Here is a 15,640-nt window from a genome sequence, read left to right as displayed (position 1 = left end):
ATATGAGCTAAATGCTGGCAAATGGGACAGGATTAGGTTAAGATAGCTGGTTGGTGTGGACGAGTTGGATCGTAAGGTCTGTTTCCGTGCCGGATATCTCTATGACTCAAAGTACTGGCCCAGCCAGTGGCACCGACACCTCACAAAATATATCAAAAAAATTGGCAGATATACGGAACACTTTTACACAAACTTGTAAATTAATTAATGGGGAAAATGCAGGTCCACGGTAAAGTCTCTGATCAACTGCGATCTCACAATGATACAATTAAATGGCAGACTCCTAAATTCATGTTCACACTAACTTGGAAGAACTCATTCAATCCTGAACCATCCTGAAATAAATGATCTCTGTTTAAATTAGGAAGGAAAACAAAATTAGCAGCCTGATTTCTTGCTCACAATCACTATCCAATAATTAACTCCTCACCGCCAAAGTGCATACGCCCAGATATCTGGAGAGAAGGAAGTTATAATGTCACATGCAGATAGACAAACACATGCTCTAGTGTCTCGGAAGCTGCAACAAGAAGTACCACGCCTTCAGCGGAGAGTGGCATACCTGAAGATTTTTTAAAACTCTGTTAATTATGTGAAAGCCCTTCAATGCAGTTGTAGTGTTGCATTCGTCTTTCGGGTTGGTAGGTTGTACAAGAAATTCATGAGTTGACACATTACCCCAGCATCCTAAGAGAAATATCCAGCCCTCTGACGAACCAGCTTTAGAACCAAATTAGAGTGTTTACTACAAATTAGTGGAAAAAAAACAACCGTAGCCAGATAAAAAATATATCCTATTTAGGCTGGAAAGGCAGTGCATTACCTATGTTGTAGACAGGATTTGGCAAAGATAAAGTATCAAGACAATGAGTTGGTGTAAATGTAAAATTTCTGTCAGATACTGAATGATACAAGATAATATCTTAGACACTGATTTCCACATGCTAAAAAGCTCCAATCAGCACCAAACCATCAACTAAAACTCAACTTAAAAACAAAGTGTTGGCAAACTCAGCAGGTCCGGCAATATCTGTGGACAGAGAAACGGAGTTAATATTTTGACACCAAGTATTCTTCTTTGGAACACGTCAGTAGATGTTAGCTTACTGCATACATGCAAGTACATTTAAATAAACCAGTGACGTTAGCCCAAGATGACTCAACTTCCTTTTCAGTACCTGAACCACCTCAACAAACCTTCCCTTGACCATTAACGTCAGTAATGTGGTGATTAATGGTTCAATGTTGATTCTTCTGTACCTGAAGTAAAAAATGGCATGGTACTACTATCCAGTTGATAAATAACCTTAAATAACCACCTTTTCTATTTGCGTTTTTTACACAAGGGAAGGTAAGATAAGGTATACCTGGGCCAAAAAAATACAACCTTAATATTTGTTTCATTAACAGAAAAACTTCCAAAAACCTTACAAAAGGAAACAACATAAGTGGAAGTTGAAAAGGAGAATACCCAAATCTATTGCTGGGATGTTTTTGCTGTTTTATTACATCTAAAAGATCTCTACATTAACAAGTAACATTCATTAGGTAAACAATTGCTTTCAATGCATGAAATAAATATTTTCACGTGGTACTTTATACAAACCAACACTGGTCTACTATACTCAATTATAAAAAAAAAAGCCATTTCTCTGGTTTGGCATGCGGTCACGGAAACCAGCACTGTGAAAGATTTAAGGCAGTCGAAGTATTAGAGCTGTCTTTGATACCCTCAGAGAGGATTGATTACAGAATTTACAAATTCACTGAAGAGGTGGAGTTTCATGCTTGTGACAGTTCTACTTACAGAAACACTTCCAATATAAATACACTCTCAACACAGCCCATTTCAGCATAATTTCACAATTAAATTATGCTGCACACAAGCTAGCTTTCTCCTTTAAAAATTTATTTTGCTTGTCAAAATGCAGCACATGACCTGAAAGATCCAGCCATGTAAGACACACTTTATTCCAGACAGGCCCATAACCAAATTACATCCAAGTATTGGAGTCCAATAAACCAAATGCACTTCACAATCAGCCTTTTTAAAACTGGAATTTGTGAAACAAATAGAACGCTGGAAATAAGTTTGGTTGAGCATAAAACATCTTCCTGCCGTTTCAACATCCAGCTTGTCCATTGCTAGAGCAGACCTGATATAGTAATGCATTTTTTCAAACCAGATACAACTCCCTTAAGTATGTCTCACTTAATAATTTTCACTGAGCTATTAATCAATTGATCCTTTGGACAGTGATACAGATTAGATTACATAATCTTCCATTGACACAAATCAGCATGGCACCCTACCACAGCCCAATTATATTTTTATTACTCAGGTTTCATTCATTTGCATTCTTTGGTTATAACTTGTTCCATTTCCTCATCTCTCAAATGTGTCCTCTTGCTGCTGGTGTAAGGTTTCACTGCAGATCACTTTCCAATACATTATTTGAATTAGCTATTGTTCAGCTCTATAGAGTGTGTCTCCAAAAGACTTTTCAAATATAGGGGGTACAAGGTCACAAAGTAGAAGTAAATTGGACGTTGGCCTAATTCGAGACCTACATATATTTTAAACAGGGTCACTAGTCAGTAATCAGAAGCAGAAACCCCAACTAAAACTTCAACTCAAAGAGGTGGCAATTTATACCAAGCTTGGATCCAATAACACCACAAACTTAACTTGGAACTTTCTGAGTTGTATGGCTTAAAGTTACATTGATGGGATCTGTACTCAGTGTCTTTCCAACATAATTCTAAGTAGATCACTGCATACAAAAACCAGTCTTCTCTCCAGTGAACTGATTGAATCATCACACAACAGCAACAACGGAGGTGTATGATTAAGATGCAGATTATTAAATTAGTGGGTTTTATTTGTAGCCAATCTGCGTTCCAAATATTTGTCTGCCAATCCTGTTTTATTGTATTCAAGCCACTGAATGTATCATGAAAGAAGAAACTGAATTCACCTGGAAAACAACCACTTCATTTGAAGCTGTCATACATGGCAAAGATCTCAGTGCCAAATTAATGGAACATGAATTAAAACAAAGGTCATATAATAGACAGTATGATTAACTGATAAGTCAATAATGTGCCCATGAATCTCCAAATTCTAGCAGTCAAATTTCAGCTGGGAACGTATTATGTAGAAGTAGAAGGTTTGTGACATGGGACTTGAGATATGTGCACACGAGGCTGGTGGCCTCCTTGGGATGTTGGTTATAAAACTTAAAATGCTGTTTCATGAACAGTGCTGTGCATACAATGGAAAAATAGCTTTTAAAATAGAAGTACACAAACTGGAGGCATTCTGCAGTTAGGGCTGTTCATGTAACATTGAAAGCGAAATTAATTGCTGATGTCTCTGAAGTAGGAAAGGTGTGACACAACTCACTCCTCTCTGTTAACTTAAAAATTCCTTAATGCTTGAAAAAATGCTACTTTGTAATATGAAACACAAATCAAAATATTGAGACGACAGGTAACACCCAATTTAAAATTAAAACAGAAATGGCCTTTTTTTTGTGTGGGAAAATTGTACGATACTGTGCATTCTCCAAAGCTACTTCCTGCAGATGCAGAGGGAATGATATGGGAAACAATTGAGATTCTTTACATAACTTAAAAAGTATAATAAAATTATTTTGCACAAAAAAAAAGAAAATACTATTGTTGTCAACCATTGACATCGCAGTTCTTTCGGAAAGAAAGAATATTCTACAATGAAGCACATGAATGGAAAATTCCTAATTAAAATAATGACAACGGTGAAGGAAATAATGCCATCGAACAACAAATACAAAAAAGTAATATCACAGAACAACAAATACATCGTAAAAACTCTGCTTTCACAAAGTGAACTGAAATAACCTTAAAAGACAGACAGTTCGAATTTATATACAAAAGTTAACTGAAAATATAGTTTTTTGTTCTCTGTACATGGTGTATTTTTTAAAATTTTTTGTTTATTTAAAAAAAAGGGTCTCTACACTTCTAAATTTGTTTTTAAAAGATGAAACAAACCAGATTTTCTTTTCCTCTTTCTGCCCCAACCCCCTGCCCCCACCACCCAACCACACAAAAAAAACACATTATATCCATTGTTTGAAATCTTAGTCCAATGAAATAACATCTGGCATGGTGCCAAAGATGGGGCCACTTTCCACACTGCTCCGGTTAGCCCCAGGATGCCCAAGGTTTTCCCGCAAGCTGCTAGAAGAGACGAGACTGCTGTTACTTCCGCTGCTGCTGCCGTTCGTCACTGCCAGCGTGTTGGCAGGTGCAGAGTTTGGCTGCTCCAGGAACATTTGCGAAGAGCCATATGGGAAGAATCTATTGAGCGAGGAGTGAATGAGGTCCTGATCCTCTGAAGCACTGGCTGCAGCAGCTGCAGCAGCAAGGAGGGAGGTGTTGTAATGCTGTAGTAGCAAGTAGAGAGCACTGAACATTACTATCAGTATATTAATACTGGTTTTTGAGAGCCTGTGCAAGATTACAATTCTTCCACTGTAGTCTCAAAGCCACTAACTAATTATAACATGCAAGTATTCAAATATTGACATTTATTAGATTATGTCTGCATATAAAACAGCTTCCATTCCTCAAAGTTAAAGTAAATACACTTAACCTTTCATTCACTGAAACATTTATCAAAACCTGCTATTTGATACAACTTGCAACGGCATTGCACCTTTCACATAATTTCCAAATAATCTTTCTGAAGGTAGTTACTTCATATATTTAAACTTATTCTATCCTGGGTTTACAATTATTATTCACACGATGTCTTCCTCTTACGCTGTCCCTTCCTCACACTTTCTCCTCACTAAGACAATGGATAATTGACCCCTGGTAAATTATTTCTCTTCTTTGATCATTCGTGGCATATGCAAGGTCAGCATTCATTGCTAGTGGGGAGCTGTCTTCTTGACTGAGGAATGTTTCCTTGACCATTTCAGAGGGGAGGGAAGAGTCAAGCAGTTGTGGTGGACCTAATGTCACACAAAGGCCAGACACAGTGAGGATGGGATGTTTTCTTTCCTAAAAAGGACAACAGTGGGTGATAACCTAATAGTAACATGGTCATCATTACTGATGTAATATTTTATTCCATATTTATTAAGTGAACTGAATTTAAATTCCTAAGCCGCTGTGGTGAGACCAATGTCTCTGGATCAATAGCTTGAATATATGCTGGTGTTGGACTGGGGTGGACAAAGTCAGAAGTTACATGATACCAAGTTATCGTCCAACAGGTTTATTTGAAATCACAGGCTTTCAAAGCGCTGCCGCTTTGTCAGGTGAAGTCACATTGCATCAGACGAAGAGGCAGTGCTCTGAAAGCTTGTGATTTCAAATAAACCTGTTGGACGATAACCTGGTGTCATGTGATGTCTGACCTTGTCCGATTCAATAGATCGGATCTCTGGATTATTAGTCCCAAGACATAACATGATGTCGTACTTTAACATATTGACAGAACTTTTAAATATAGAATCCTTAGAGTACAGAAGGAGGCCATGAGTCTGCACTGAAGAGCATCCCACCAGACCCACCCACACATTTTATTTTTACCACAGCCAATCCACCTATCGTGCATATTCCCTCAGATACTACAGTATAGTTTAGCACGACCAATTCACCTAATCAGCACATCTTTGGACAGTGGGAGGAAATCAGAGCACCTGGAGGAAACCCACGCAGACACGGGGAGAATGTGTAAACTCCACACAGTCACCCAAAGTTGGAATCAAACCCAGGCCCCTGGCATTTGAGGCAGCAGTGCTAACCACTGTGCCGCCCTGAAGGAGCATTTAATTGAAGTGTAATGGACCCTGAACTTCAAACATATGTTTGGGGTGAACTGTCAATGTAAGGCCAAGCTATAGTAAACTATCATGGCCTGTACACTTTCCAAATGATAGTTTCCATGAAGCCCAGTTGATAAATGCATCATATAATTCAACACTGAACCATAGGTACCAGAGGCTCCAGCTTCAACAGCTATTCTGTGCACATTTCATCAAACTGGGGGACAAGGATATTGCAAATCACCTCCTAGACTCTCAGCTATATTTTGGAGGGAGGATGGAAAAGGTGAAAGAAAGTTTAAACAAAGTGTAATTACAGGCAAGTGATAATCAGAGCTAAGTACATATCTCAAATTTGACTGCCATACAGTCTATGGAAGAATAAAACACCTTGTATTTGGGACGATTATCAGAGGGTGCTATAGGTAACAAAATCTTTGTCCTCTGCTATTCAATGTTTTGTTGGTATTCTATTCATAACTTACTTGAGATTATGCTGTAAAATGTGATTTTGGAAGGAAATCAATTTCCACTGACATCACAATGCCTGAGGTCTTTACACGAATAATCACATAGAAACCACATTTACATTCTTGATATAATAAAAAAATCAAAATTTCAATTGCAAAAGTGCACGGATGTTTTACCTACCTGATTATCTCCTTGTAAAAAGGGGAATAGGTCTAAACCTGTTCAAACAAAGGAATAGTGAAATATGATGATAAAATATATGCCCCAAATGTGTCCAAATTTTATAATAGTACAAACCTTAGAGCAATCAGACTTTGGATACTGGGCTTCATTTGTATTCCTATTGCAAAGATCAGGGAACAAGGTCAAGTAACTACAGGGTTTTATATCTGTTTGTTTAGCTTGGATCACTGCACAGCAAAACCCGTGAGACAGCTTCTCCATGTTTACACTGTTAATAACACCTTATCCTGACAGTATTAAGAGCCTGGACTATAAATATGCTACCGGGATAAGAAAGGTGGGTTTGACAAAGTTAATGTCTTGTACTGGTTCATAAGTGCAGACTTCTCCAATTTAAATGAAGCAAATGAAGCAAGCTTGTCTTAGAACATGGGAAATGATCATTAATAGCACATTGAAAAATATGATGCTGCTTATAGGATTAGATTTGTGTGGTTTCAAAGTGATCAATCTATTATAGGAGAGTTTACACTCTGCTGTTTAACTTTATACGAAATAATAGAGATAGGATTACATTAACCACAAATGCAAGGTCCCAGATTTGAAACCCGGTCTGTTAATTTACCTTTCAGCCAGAGGTGGCATTTAAGAAACGACTTCGCAGATCACAGAACTACTAAACTTGGGAAATGGGAAAAAACAAATCACGCAAGATTCTGACTCCTCACACCTATCCTCAAGGTCCTTAAAAAACAGAATCAGGCAAGAACACAAAAATGAGCCTGCTGTGATGATTCCACAGACCAAGAGCTTGACTACATCTAATATTTTGTCCTACATGATGCTAAATATTAGACTGAGTGAGGCAAGCCAACTACTCAGAAACTGAAATGACCCTTATCAGTGCCTTTAGGGAACACTGTCTATTATGTAGGTGTCAGATATGCAGTCAAAAAACACATATCAAAGAATCACAGACTTCCAAAATCATGAAACCAGATGAATCCAAAACACCATGCTTCTATGGATTACCAAAAATACACAAACTTGGGGCCCCCCTCAGACCCACAGTCTCCCTATCTGGTACACCAACATACAGACTAGCCAAAGAACTCCACCAAAAACTAAAACACCTAACTGAAGATTCACGCCACTCCAGTCACTCCACCCAAGAATTCCTGAACACCAAAGACAGTAACATAGAAGAGGATGAAATAATGGTCTCCACTGACGTTACAGCCCTTTTCACATCAATTAACATCGACCTGGCCAAAGAAACACTGGCATCACTACTGGGAAAACCAGGACCACAAACACCAGACAGTACCAACTTCACCAGCAAAGACAATATCCTCAAGCTAATGGACCTGTGCCTCACCACCCACTTCACATTCAGTAACAAAACCTTTATACAAGTCAACGGAACACCTGTAGGATCACCAATATCAGGGCTCAAAGCAGAAGCAGTAATGCAAAGATGTGAACAAGCTGCCCTCCCATCTAACTAACCCAAACTTTGGGTCTGCTACATCGATGACACCTTTGTCATCACAAAACGGAAAAAATTAGAGGAAACATACAACACCATCAACAATATCCTGACAGGCATAAAATTCACATACAAAAAAAGAGGAGAATGACAACAGACTCCCATTCCGAGGCGTGACAATTGAACATGCAATTAATGGAGAGCTTCAAACCAGCATCTACAGAAAAACACTACACACGGACCAGATACTTAACTTTAGAAGCAATCATTCCAACACCCACAAATGGAGCTGCATCAAGACATTAGTTCAATCAGCTACATCACACTGCAGCACCCAAAAACTACCAAAAAATAGAAACAAAAATCTATACAATGTTTTCGAGAAAAACGGGTATCCAATAAACACAATCCGCCAATTCCTCAGAAACAAACTCAAGTAACAGACAACCAAAAACCACAGCCACATTACCTTACATCAAAGACATATCAGAAATGACTTCCAGACTACTCAGACTCCTTGGCATCATGGTAGCCTCCTAATGAACCTAAAGAATCCAATAGATACCACAAGCAAAACTAACGTCACTTACAAGATGCCATGCAAGTACTGTAAAAAACACTATGTCGGACAAACTAGCAGGGAACTTGCCACCAGGTTACATAAACACTAAGTGGCCATCAAAAGACATGACCAGCTATCACTAGTTTCTATACCTACAGACAAAGAAGGACACCACTTTGACTGGGACAACACACACATCCTAGGACAAGTGAAACAAAGACATGCAAGAGAATTCTTACAGGCATAGCATTCTAACTAGAACTCCATCAATAAATACATTGATTTAGATCCCATCTACCTTCCCTTGAAAAATGGAAACAGAAACGACATCACTCACCTTAAGAAACTAAGACCTATAAACAGAGAGGCGGTACATACCGCCAGCGCTTCACCGGAGACTCTCACTGATAATGTTACCTAGTAAGGTGACGAAAAGTCTGAAAACAAACCTTTAAGCTCAGCGAGCTAAATTACATACTTATCATCAACCTGAGCTACAAATCTTTGCAAAGATCATAAATCTCACAAACTTTTAATAACCAAATCTGAAACACTAATTTTTAAACTTTTTTTTGTTAACTTTAGTTTACTCCATGAGGTTGAGGGGACTCAAAAGTGACAAAGTTAACACAGAGCTGTCGAACTTTGAATGTGGATTTAGGATTGTATTGCTAATAATGTTTTGGTTAAATGGTATAACTCCATTCTTAGTGTACAACATCTCAAATATATCATTTCTCAGCATCAAAGCTACAGTTGAAGACACGCCCTATTGCAAATAGCTTACCTTGCAGTTCATACGGCAGAGTTGGTAAGTGGTATGAATGACGGTAGTCTTGAAAAGGAGCAGAGATAAAGTTGGTATCCAGAGTTGGTATGCTTGGAGTTCTTGTCACTGGTGAGGTCTGATGGTGGAGATTTAGAACCCTGTATACAAGACAGACATGAAAAGTTCAAGCCATTTCATTTTAAACTCAGTTGTAACAGACCAAAAAGAAGCAATTTTGATTTCTGTTCTCTGATGAATTAGCAGCTGTCAGCATGAGCGATATCCCTGCTCACCTGCAACAACCTGCCCTCAGCAGATGTTAAATTGGGATCAGATCTGGTACTGTTCAATATAGCGTAACATTTGAAGCAAAGCATGGTCACTCAGACAAAGCACCAAATGTGCACGATGCTAACTTAAGTTTACAAGTAATGGTACTGTCTCCAGAAAATGTTAAGTGGTTGCAAGAGAAGAAAACAAAGAAATGAAAAAGGAAATAACAAATGAAAATCATGAACAAGAACAGTGCCAGATTTATTTGATAATGTATACACTCCTGCCTTTGATTTCAAAGTTCCACTAGTCCAACCCATTCAAGACAAAAGAGGAATTTTGTGGCCATTGTAACTGATTAGAATCAACCTTGAGAACCATCATTGACTACTTTTAAGTTCACACAGCAAAAGCGAAAGCAGACAACTAAATATTCAACTGGTTATTTGGATAATTTAAAAGGTTCTGATTTTAAAATGAAGTTCCAACGTGCACATATTGAGAGAGAATCTCACTGCAGTTAAATTAAAAAATACAAACAGCATTTGCCAGAGACATTAGTTCTGCAATTTCTGCTCAGATGTGCATGAAGAGTAGCCATTTGAGCAGGAGATAGGGAACGGTGCTTCAGCATTAACAATCCTCAAGATCAGAGAAAACTATAACAGTGCTCGAGGTTGGCTTAAAAAAATGACTGTTATTTCAACAATTAAAGAGTAGTATCCAACAATTGTTTTGCAAGCTTGATGCTCAAGTGAAGTAACAAACTGCCACTGCCATTTAAATACAGCTTTTTAGACATGAAATGACCAAGACACTCTACAAATAGAAATTAGCCAAACGAAACTAAGAGCAAAGTTCAAATTTTGCAAAGCCTCTTGAAGGTGGAGAAAAAGACAAGACTGGAAATGAATCCAGGATTGCAGGAGCATAGCAATTAATTGACATACCAACAAAGAATGATTTGGGACAAGTACATTTTATTCTGTATGCAATATCAGTTTTGAAATGACAGTGGACAGAAATTGTTTGAAGTCCATCAAATTGTGGATTTTGTTTTCACTGTATCCAAACTCATTGCAAACACAAAAACCAGTTCAAAGAGACCAGCTGTAACTCAAAGCCTACCCCTTGTTGATAGGTGGTGATGGAGAAGATATTGAAGGGTACCGCTTTGCAGGTGGCTCCTCCTCCTCCTCTTCCGATGAACTATCGATCGTCAGATCAATAACTTCAACCTTTCTATTATCTTGAGAAGAATGCCTGTGCTCAGACAAACTTTTACAAGCACCTAGTAAACAATTTGAACTAATGGTCAGTATTTCTGGAAAAAAAAAAGGCATATGCAAAGCAAGCTCAAAAGCAGAAATTGGGACACTTGTGCTGGTGATCTTTCAGCCATGAACAGTCTATTTTGTCTTGAACTCTTTCAGCAAAGCTTACAATGGATTATTATGTAACCTTCACTTGAAAGAACATCGTAACAAACTGGTGGAATGCAGGTTAAGGGTTTGGTGACTGTAGGGCTTGGTATTCACTTATGGTGGAAAATTACAGAACCAAAGATTTTATACTACTCTTCCACTTCCAGGATTTAGAAAGAGTGCATGCCTAGCTTATTATAGCATTCCCTTTCTTTTCTAATTCCCACACTACCCACTCTAATGCTTATATTTAACATGCGGATTTATTGTCAATAATTTTTTTACCTCATCAAAGCACTATGATTTTGAAGCAAGAGATGGAAGAAACACTATTATCCAAATTTCACTAACCACAGGTATTTTGGGTTAAATAGCTATCAGTCTAATCTGATCTTTCTGTTCAATCCCTATATAACAAAAGGCATACCTTCAACACCATTATAAGTAGAATTCACCTCCTGGACCTCCTTCTTCATTCTCATTGGTGACCATGCTCCATCTTCCTTAAACTGAATTTCATCACAATCTGTACAGCAATTGAGGATTTCCATAAATAATCTGCGTTTTTTTAAGACAGAAAGCAAGAGTGTACAAGTTAATTCATTCTACAAAAACATTAAACACTGGTTAGCAAACATTGTGGAACAAAGTAACTATTAAAGTCACTTCAGAGTACACTTTGTTTTGAGGGAATAAGAGTTCATCAACACAAAAAATGAAAAATACTATAACTCAGGCATAGTAAAATTATTGAACATTTCTCAGTTATTTAAACGTACTTAATTACGGCAGACATCATATCCATTTATAAACTATACTGCTGCCAAGTTCTTTCTGAACATGATGTCTTACACGTCCTTGAATTTTAAATATATAGAATCCCAAAATGCTAGCAAAGACACAATGTTACTGATGGCATAGCAATACACTACGGATATTAGAAAGATCTCATATTAGTTTCCAATTTGCAGTAAGTTATTGAGTGTTAGTCAGCCCATCATGCACAAGGAAGGATGACAATAATACTCTCTTCTGAACTGATAACCCATTGATTCTTGTCATCTTTGCAGACAAGGTAACCCATCTTCCACTTTTGAATACCTTATTAACAACCATCATCTTGAATCATACAACAGGCTTTCACCTCGGGAATAAGATGTCAAAGAGAAGTGGTAGAAAACCTGGAACAGCCAATGCATTGAAAATGTTCCAAAGAAGAGCCATAACAGACTCAAAATGTCAATTTGGTTTCCCTTCTCACAAATGCTGCCAGACCTGAAGGTCTCAAGCACTTTCTGTTTTTATTATAGTGAAAGCATGATTGGTCAGAACAAAATTGCGTTTTAACGCTAATGCATCAGTAATCAGAGATTTAAACATGGCATCTTCTTCATAACACAACTCAGTAGAGAGCCAAACGAAACAAAAAGTGTCAGAAGCAATTACACTGTTCATTTGCATTGTAGAATCAACTGCAGAACTCAAAGTGTTAGCCATCTTAAGACAACTCTCAGTCTGCTGCCTTAAGAAGAATTTTATTTCAGAATTTCAACTTCTAAGTGAATACTCTGACTGATTTTTGTCTCCTGCTCTTCTGTACCCGTGGGTAGAGAGCTCTAAAATTTTAATGCCAGCTCTATTGATTCAAGCTGCCAACAACTAATACGCTAAGTACGACAATGAAAGAGAAAGCAAACAAACTGCCCTACAGATGGTAAAACCAAAAGGTCAAATATGCATTGTACATAATTAATTTCCTAGCATTTCAGCATTAGCATTAACTTGCCGTAAAAGACCTGCCACTGTCACAGGCAGTTAACAGGATTTAAACACACTATTACAAAAGCAACATTATAATAATTTGGTGAATTTACTTTGTGCCAACCAACCTTTGAAATTTGAGGGAGATGCCCTTTATTTGGGAGAGCCAGCATGTGTGGGGTTTTGGGGAAACAAAGAGGTCAAAACATTGCTATTCCTGCAAATTAACTGAGTTAAATGCACTTATTTATAACTCTCAATGGAACAGTCAGCATGATGTCACTAATGTAATCCTCATAATTCTTTTTAATGGTAACTGCGATGTGGAGATGCCAGTGTTGGGCTGTGGTGCACAAAATCAGAAATCACATGACATCAAGAAGAAAATGCCATTGACGTATCTGGCACATTGTGCTGGTTGGAGGTCCTGTGCAGCAAAGAAATCTTGCACAAACTTGTGCATGAAAATGTTGGTGTATTGAGTCGTAGGTTTGGTCACCATGGCTGTTCTGTGCATCTGTCGAATTGGATCATAGGTCATCTCTTCACTTGCTATTCAGCTACTGACACTTTACCACACCGTTTGACACTTGTGATCACCTGCAAAGACTTGTTGTTCAACCTGTTAACACTCCACTCACATCATTAGTACTACCTTGACACTCTTAATTACTTGGAACTATCTTGCACTGATCTCTACCGATAAATTGTGTGTGTGCACGCTTCCCTCCACTTCATCTGACGAAGGAGCAGTGCTCCAAAAGCTTTTGATTTCAAATTAATCTGTTGAACTATAATCTGGTGCCATGTGACTTCTGATTTCTTTTTTAAAAAACAACAAATTCAAGATAAAGTTGTGCAATTCATGTGATATTGAGATTTGAAAAGTCATGTCAATGCAGATCCACTCCACTTTCAACTTAAGGCTCAGTGACAGAGGCATGTGTGAGTGTTGTCTATGCATAGTTCCTCAATCGCCATGTTGTACAAATAGAAATGCGTTGCAGGCTTGTGGTGATTTATGGAGCTATATGTGGAAGGACCTCAGCCAGCAACCTGGTGAAGCTACAATACAGGTTCTACTACTTGTATACCAAACAACATAAGTAGAGAGTCAAGAGTGTGGTGCTGGAAAAGCACAGCAGGTCAGACAGCATCAGAGGAGGAGGAGGATTGACATTTCAGGCATTTGCCCTTCATCGGGAATGAGGCTTGTGGGTTGGGGCTGAGAGATACATGGGGGGGGAGGGGGGGGGTTTGAAGGACACGTCCGGAGCGCGGTGCTGAGTTGGAGGCTTGGGACTGGAGAGCATGGGGAGAGGGGAAATGAGGAAACTATTGAAATCCACATTTATCCCGTGGGTTGCAGGGTCCCAAGGCGGAATATGAGGCATTCCTCCTCCAGGCATCGGGTGGTAACGGTTTGGAGATGGAGGCGGCCCAGGACCAGCATGTCCTTGACGGAATGGGAGGGGGAGTTAAAATATTCAACCACGGGGCAGTGAGGTTGGTGGGTGCGGGTGCCCCAGAGATGTTCGCCAAAACGGTCCGCAAGGAAGCGTCCTGTCTCCCTGATTTAGAGGCCACACTAGTGCAACGGATGCAGTAGATGACATTGGCAGAGGTACAGATAAATTTCTGATGGATGTGGATGAATCCCGTGGACCCTTGGACACAGGTGAAGGGAGTGGTGTGGGCGCAGGTTTTGCACTTCCTGCAGTGGCAGGAAAAGGTGCCAGAAGTGGGGTGTGGGCTGGTGGAGGGGGTGGACCTAATGAGGAAATCACAGAGGGAATGGTCTTTCCGGAACACTGATAGGGGTGGGGAGGGAAATATATCTTTGCTGGTGGGAAGTGGTGGAGGATGATACGATGAATGCGGAGGTTGGTGGGGTGGAAGGTGAGGACAGGGGGTTTCTATCCTAGTTGCGTTGGGAGGGGTGGGGTTCAAGGGCGGTGGTGCGTGAAGTGGAGGAGATATGCTGGAGGGCATCGTCAACCACATGGGAAGGGAAGTTGCGATTGCAGAAGGTGGTGGCCACCTGGGACTTTGAGGTGGAACTGGTCATCCTGGGAACAGATGAGGTGGAGGCGGAGGAATTGGGAATAAGCCCTGACCCACAAGCCTCATTCCTGATGAAAGGCATATGCCCGAAATGTCGATTTTCCTGCTGCTTGGATGTGCCTGATCTGCTGTGCTTTTCCAGCAACACACACTCAATTCTGATCTCCAGCATCTGCAGTCTTCACTTTCTCCGAACATAAGCAGACAGGGCTAAGCAATTCCACAACCAGATCTAAGCTCTGCAGTCCCACTACATCCAATTGAGAGCTAGTGGACAATTAAACAACTGACAGGAAACAGTGGCTCCACAAATCTCATTACTTTCAATAATGGGCAGCACAATATATCAGTACAAAAGGACAACGAGGTGCAACAGACTTCAGTCAGTCAGGAGGGAGGGAGGCATTCAGATACCTGGATAATTGGGGGTCATTCTGGGGTAGGTGGGGCCTCTACAAATGGGATAGTCTACACCTGAACCAGAGGGGTATCAATATCCTGGGGTGTATAGAATTTGCTAATACTCTTTGGGAGGGTTTAAACCAATTCAGCAGGGGGATGGAAACTGAAATTATAATGCCAGTGTACAGGAAGTTGAGAGTAGTGAGGTCATGAATAAGGTTTCAAGGTTGCAGGACTGTACTGGCAGGCAGGAAGATGGTTTGAAGCATTTCTACTTCAATGCCAGGAGCATCCGAAATTAGGCAAATGAACTGGCAGAATGGGTTGGTACCTGGGATTTCGATGTTGTGGCCATTTAGGGAACATGGATAGAGCAGGGACAGGAATGGTTGCTGCAAGTTCTGGGGTTGAGATGTTTCA

The 15,640-nt window shown here is 39.5% G+C and overlaps 1 protein-coding gene across 8 annotated transcripts in view; it reads right to left on the bottom strand.

Annotated features, from left to right (window-relative positions):
- Positions 1 to 1,478: 1,478 nt before the first annotated feature.
- Positions 1,479 to 15,640, bottom strand: part of pias1b (protein inhibitor of activated STAT, 1b) — a 152,735-nt gene continuing 138,573 nt past the window's right edge. For 6 of the 8 annotated variants that reach the window (XM_087981412.1, XM_087981414.1, XM_087981416.1 and 3 more), the window contains 5 exons: positions 11,421 to 11,551; positions 10,698 to 10,860; positions 9,315 to 9,454; positions 6,474 to 6,511; positions 1,479 to 4,430 (listed from right to left, as the gene is read on the bottom strand). In XM_087981412.1, coding sequence (XP_087837538.1) covers positions 4,125 to 4,430; positions 6,474 to 6,511; positions 9,315 to 9,454; positions 10,698 to 10,860; positions 11,421 to 11,551 — 778 coding nt within the window. In that variant the 3' untranslated portion in view covers positions 1,479 to 4,124. Of the gene's footprint in view, positions 4,431 to 6,473; positions 6,512 to 6,590; positions 6,634 to 9,314; positions 9,455 to 10,697; positions 10,861 to 11,420; positions 11,552 to 15,640 lie in introns of all 8 variants that reach the window. The other 2 variants (XM_087981418.1, XM_087981417.1) reach the window with 2 other exon arrangements.

Source organism: Chiloscyllium plagiosum, unplaced genomic scaffold (assembly GCF_037043375.1).
Source record: "Chiloscyllium plagiosum isolate Xiang-an unplaced genomic scaffold, Cpla_swu_hap1 HiC_scaffold_39, whole genome shotgun sequence".
Classification (NCBI taxonomy): Eukaryota; Metazoa; Chordata; class Chondrichthyes; order Orectolobiformes; family Hemiscylliidae; genus Chiloscyllium; species Chiloscyllium plagiosum.
Note: the sequence above shows the minus strand (reverse complement) of the source record. Positions and strands in the feature narration are given on the sequence as shown.